Raw genomic sequence first — 5,758 nt, 5'->3', positions numbered from 1 at the left:
CCCGCCACCTTAGGTGTACATGGCTGGCGCCTTAGCCGGTTGAGCTATAGGTGCCGAGCCGGTAATGGTATTTTTTGTTTTTGTTTTTTTGACAGAGTCTTACTATGTCGCCCTTGGTAGTGCCAGGGCATCACAGCTCACAGAAACCTCAAACTCCTAGGCTTAAGCAATTCTCTTGCCTCAGCCTCCCAAGTAGCTGGGACTACAGGCACCGAGCTATTTTTTGTTAACATTGTTGTTCAGCAGGCCTGGGCCAGGTTTGAACCCACCAGCCCCAGTGCATGTGGCCATCACCCTAACCACTAAGCTATGGGCACCAAGCCAAGGTAATGGTATTTATCCATCAAAGTAAGCTACTAACTAGGGCACTGAGGGGTCAGAGCAATGACAGCGGAGAAGGGTTAGGGTGGTAGGGCCAGCTGGAGTAGGGAGGGGTCCTGCCAAGCCACCATGCCACAGAGTGGCTGCCTCTCTTCCTTTTTGGTGAAGACCTCCCCAGTACCCCAGGATTAGATGTGATTGCTCTCAAATCCCAAATCTTTCTTCTCTCTTCACTTGGGATTCTTTTTTTCTCTTGGAGCCAGAGTCTAATTTTGTTGCCCTTGATAAGAGTATCCTGGTGTCATAGCTCACAACAACCTCAAATTCTTGGGCTCAAGCAATCCTTTTCCCTCAGCCTCCTGAGTAGCTGGGACCAAAGGCGCCTGCCACAACACCTGGCTAGTTTTTCTTTTGCTCTTTGTTTTTGGGATTTTTTTAGTAGAGATCTTGTTCTTGCTCAGGCTGGTCTCAAACTCCTGAGCTCAAGTAATACCACATGCCTCAGCCTCCCAGAGTGCTGAGATTACAAGCATGAGCCACTATACCCAGCCTCTTCACTTGGCATTTCTAATATCACGTCCTCTTACCCTGCTTAAATGTACCCTTTATCCCCATTTCTTCCCTAACCCACCCTCCTGACCTTCTGCAGCATTTTAACTATCCTGCCCGCTTTGCATTCCAGTTGTTTGTGTCCATGTCTTATCTCCCATTAGAGACTGTAAGTTCCCTAGGAGCAGTGTCTGTGTCAGATGAACCTGTACTGCTCCTCATAGCCTACTATATAAGAGGTACTCAAAATATACTCGTTATGTATTACAATTTCACGTCCGCTACCCTTGAAGGAGTTAATCATCTCTAAGATTTCCCCCTGAACTCCCTACATTGTACCTAATAGTCTCAATATAGTTTTTATTAAGATTTACATCCTCTCTTACAGGGGTCTTAAACTACAAATAGCTCTCACCTCTCCCAAGAGTAGTGTCTGAGCCACTAAAATGTCAGCTGTCAGTTCTCGCTCTGAACAGAGCTGCTCTTTCTGGGGATGGGGGGGGGGAGCTTCTGTGAAAGATTATTTTTACTATTTTGGAGGTGTGAACTTTATGCTTCCTTCTCCTGGATCCACCAGCCCCTAGCTGATCTGCTTGTCCCATCCACAGAAATACAGTTCACACCATTCCCATGGCCTTAATCCCCTTCTCCAAGTCACATAAAGAAAACCGGTCTCTCCAAGGTCACACTAAAATCTGGAACTCCTGCGTGCCACACTCAAGAGCCTTGTTTCCCACCGTTAGCATCTTTCTGAGGGAGGCCATGACCCAATCCACAGGCTGCGGGTTTAAGTCAAAAGCGCTAGGGTTGAATTAAAAGGCTGTCCACTGACGCGGTGTTGGGGACCCCAGCTAGGGAGGTAGGCTTCGCTCGGAGAGGACTACCGGTCCTACATCAGAACCAGTCCTGCACATCCAGGGCTCTAGGCCGCGCTCCCTTCTCAGCTCCTGGCACACGTCCCAGGCAGCGCAGGTCGGCTTCTTACTCGGGACCCTCTCCCGCATCGAACTCCAATAACCCTCAGCAGGCCCAGCCTCCTGACCTCCTAACTGGCCGGGGACAAGCTCCCAGAGCTGCAGGCCCAGCACCCGCACCCCCTCGCTCCGTCCCTCACCGGGACGAGAGGTGCCTCCGCGTCGTCGTGGTCGCAGCTGGCGGCAGGGCCCCGGCTCCACCCGCCGCACAGAACGGCCTCGGTCCCCGGACCCCGGTTAACGACCGGGACCACCAGCGGCTGCCTACGGCCAGGGCCCGCCGGGCTACACAGCCCGCCATGTCCCGCCCGAGCACCCGCTCGGTTCCTGACACAGGGCCCGACCCGCGGCCAGGCGGCGTCCCGCCCCCGCCCCACACTGCCCCGCGCCGCGTCCCCGCCCCCTCGGCTTGCTGCCGGGCCCCGCCCCACCCTGTGAACGCGGAGCTACTTCCGGCGCAAGGCCGGCGGAAGTCACGGTTCGGGGGTCACCTGACCGTAGAGTCTGCTAGACATGGCGTCTTCCTTGCTAGCAGGCGAGCGACTGGTACGCGCTTTGGGCCCCGGTGGGGAGCTGGAGCCACAGCAGCTGCCCCGAAAGTTGCGGGCCGAGCTTGAGGCCGCGCTGGGGAAGAAGCCCGCGGGAGATGATAGCTCCACTGGCCCCCAACGCTTGGTCTCCTTTCGTCTGATCCGGGATCTACATCAGCATCTGAGAGAAAGGGGTGAGCCCCAATCTCCAGTCCAGAATCGCCTCCTTGTTTCCAGATCTGCTCCCCCCGAAGTCTTTTTCTGTTACTCTCCTCCTGCGAAGCACTCATCTAGCCAACCCAAGAGCTACCTCATAAACCCAGGGCCACCCACTCCGTTTTTAACTCCCATTGGAATTAGTCGTGGGTGACAAATTTTACTTACGCAGTTTCCGCTCTCTTGAGGGTCTTTTCTTCGCTTCCAGGCCCGCCTGACCCTTCGGGAAGTCCGGGTTCTAACTCCATACTATCTAGATTCACTTTCTTCCTTTTTTGTTACATTAGGAACCATCTTAGTATAGTTAGGTTGATCTGCCAAAAATCTGGATTTCTTTGCATCTGAAAAACAGGAGTTGTAAAATCATTCATTCATTCCTTCCTTCATTCTTTCTTTCTATAGGATGACAAAAGCTGTGCTGAAAGATCTGGACTGGGGCTTGGCGCCTGTGGCTCAAGTGGCTAAGGCGCCAACCACGTACACCCAAGGTGGCAGGTTTGAATCCAGCCCGGGCCCGCCAAACAACAATGACGGCTGCAACCAAAAATAGCCGGGCGTTGTCGAGGGCGCGTGTGGTCCCAGCTACTTGGGAGGCTGAGGCAGGAGACTCACTTGAGCCCAGGAGTTGGAGGTTGCTGTGAGCTGTGATGCCACAGCACTCTACCCAGGGGGATAGCTTGAGGCTCCTGTCTCAAAAAAAAAGAAAGAAAGAAAGAAAGAAAGATCTGGACTGGAACTAGCATCTGACTTCTAGTTCTAACTCTGTCACTAACTCCTCTTGAAGGAGTCATTTCTCCTCCCTGGGTATCAGTTCCCTTGTTTGCAAAGGGAAAGAGTAGGACAAACTGCCATGTAAAGTCTTTTGCCAGAAATAACATAGCCTAGCCAGATGTGTAAAGAGTAGAATGTTCAACCATTACAATTAAAAGGACCTTGGAAAGTACAGTGTCTTCTAAATTATTTAAAATCACTATGACCTAAATGTATTAAGGGCAGCACTCTTGGACCACAGAAATAATCTAATCCAAAGACAAATATAAATGGCTGGTGTATCAGTTGTAACATAAAAAGGATAATTGAGAGCTGATAACTAAAGTCAGCTGTACAGCACTAATAGATACTTATCGAGAATTACCCTAAGTTCTTTCCAGTTGAAAATGATCCTGGAGATGGACTGATATAGAGATGCCTGTATTTTATTTTGATTGATAGAGAGACTAGACCTTCTCTGATCTTAACCCTTCACCCTCGGCTCTCTGCATCACTACATTTGTGGGAACTTTTTCTTCCCAGATTCCACAGTATACCTTCATGAGCTCCTGGAAGGCAGTGAAATCTATCTCCCAGAGGTTGTGAAGCCTCCCCGGGTATGTAAGGGATGTATTTGTGAGAATGGGTATTGGCTGAACTGGGCTTATTCATGATAGATTCAGTATATGAAACAACTTTAACGCTCAAAAAATTTGTCTTTTAAATCTTCGGGATCTAGAAAGGGGGAACCAGATACTGTCCTCTCTATTGGACAGCTTGGGAAACAGATACAAAAAGACAGTTTCTAATATAGTTGAGGTATGTAGGGCAAGCAGATATCCTGGTACCCTTAGCAATCTTTTCCCCCTAGAACCGGTTATTATAACATACTCTCTAGCAAGCTGAGAATATCATTCTCATTTGATTTTTCTGCTTCAGAACCCAGAGCTAGTTGCCCGGCTGGAGAAGATTAAGATACAGCTGGCCAATGAGGAATACAAGCGGATCACCCGCAATGTCACCTGTCAGGTAATTGCCTACTCTTCGATATGTGGACTGAGTAGCTCCTGAAAGCTGGGCCTGGCACTAGAAAAAGGTACAGAGGATAGAAACAACATAGAAACTTGATTTGTATACTATGCAGCGACCATAGGAACTCAGTGCTGCATACGAACTAAATACAGTTCCCAACTCGTTGATTAAGACTTTGGGCTGAGGCTCAGCGCCTATAACTCAAGCAGCTAAAGCACCAGCCACATACACCAGAGCTGGCGGGTTCAAGTCCAAACCGGGCCTGCCAAACAGCAATGACAACTACAACCAAAATATAGCTGAGTGTCATGGCAGGCGCCTATAGTCTGAGCTACTTGGGAAGCTGAGACAAGAGAATCACTTAAGCCCAACAGTTTGAGGTTGCTGTGAGCTATGATGCCATGGCACTCTATGCAGGGCGGCAGCTTGAGACTCTGTCTCAAAAAAAAAAAGACTTTGGGCTGAGATAATGACCAATTCTTAGATGTCGTAGAAGTGGGGAGGAGCCTTAGACCCTTTGTTCTGACAGGGCTCCTTACTATTCCCTGGAGCAAGAAAGGAATAGAACTGGAAGCCTATGTCTTCTTTCTGAAATGCTTGCTCTGTAATCTGAACTAAGCAGAAGAATCCATGGAGAAGACAGTAATGTGTTGGGAAATAGAGCTGAGACCAAATAAGATGGGTACTCTCTGAGCTGCTTCTCTTTTGAAATCTGCTTTTTCTTTTTCCCAGGACTCAAGGCATGATGAGAGTCTCAGTGACCTGGGAAAACAAGGTGAGCTACTAGGAAACCAGGCTGCTAAAGTCTTTTCCTGTGGTGGGTTGTGACACTACTTCCCTCGTATTCTTGGTCTAAGGCTGAGCTATTCAGAATAGGCCTCCTGTTTGAGGGAAACCCAGTTGATGGGGAAAGCAGCCATGAGATAAAAAGGTTCCTCCTGGATAAAAAGTATGCTCCTGGACAGTACTGACCTAAAAGTTTCTTCTCTGGACTCTTTCTCCAAGTGAGATCAGTGAAGGCTCTGGTAGTCACTATCTTCAACTTCATTGTCACGGTGGCAGCTGCCTTTGTCTGCACTTACCTTGGAAGTCAGTATATCTTCACAGAAATGGCCTCGGTGAGTAGACACTGGGCAGGACAGAGTGCCCCAGGTAGGAGTATTCATGGGTAAGGGAGGATGAATGTGAATGTGCCTTGTGCAGGTGCAGGTTAGGTATTGAACAGATATTAATACAGTAAACAGGCTCGGCGCCTATAGCTCAACTGGCTAAGGCGCCAGCCACGTACACCTAAGGTGGCGGGTTCGAGTCCCCAGCCCGGACCTGCCAAAACAACAATGACGGCTGCAACCAAAAAATGGCCAGGCGTCGTGGCGGGTGCCTGTG

General features: G+C 49.7%; 2 protein-coding genes across 2 annotated transcripts in view; one reads left to right on the top strand and one right to left on the bottom strand.

Annotated features, from left to right (window-relative positions):
• POLDIP2 (DNA polymerase delta interacting protein 2) overlaps positions 1-2,267 on the bottom strand; it is a 9,418-nt gene extending 7,151 nt beyond the window's left edge. Inside the window, exon 1 of the mRNA XM_003797163.3 lies at positions 1,985-2,267. Within this exon, the coding sequence (XP_003797211.1) occupies positions 1,985-2,145 (161 nt within the window). The 5' untranslated portion in view covers positions 2,146-2,267. The remainder of the gene's footprint in view (positions 1-1,984) is intronic.
• A 10-nt stretch (positions 2,268-2,277) lies between these two features.
• The window catches only part of TMEM199 (transmembrane protein 199), a 4,958-nt gene continuing 1,477 nt past the window's right edge, over positions 2,278-5,758 (top strand). Inside the window, exons 1-5 of the mRNA XM_003797162.3 lie at positions 2,278-2,568; positions 3,884-3,957; positions 4,280-4,369; positions 5,105-5,147; positions 5,378-5,490. Of these exons, the coding sequence (XP_003797210.1) occupies positions 2,358-2,568; positions 3,884-3,957; positions 4,280-4,369; positions 5,105-5,147; positions 5,378-5,490 (531 nt within the window). The 5' untranslated portion in view covers positions 2,278-2,357. The remainder of the gene's footprint in view (positions 2,569-3,883; positions 3,958-4,279; positions 4,370-5,104; positions 5,148-5,377; positions 5,491-5,758) is intronic.

The sequence above is a fragment of the Otolemur garnettii genome, unplaced genomic scaffold, assembly GCF_000181295.1.
Source record: "Otolemur garnettii isolate 467f Iridium unplaced genomic scaffold, OtoGar3 scaffold00112, whole genome shotgun sequence".
NCBI classification, from domain to species: Eukaryota; Metazoa; Chordata; class Mammalia; order Primates; family Galagidae; genus Otolemur; species Otolemur garnettii.
This window is presented reverse-complemented; position numbering and strand designations above follow the sequence as displayed.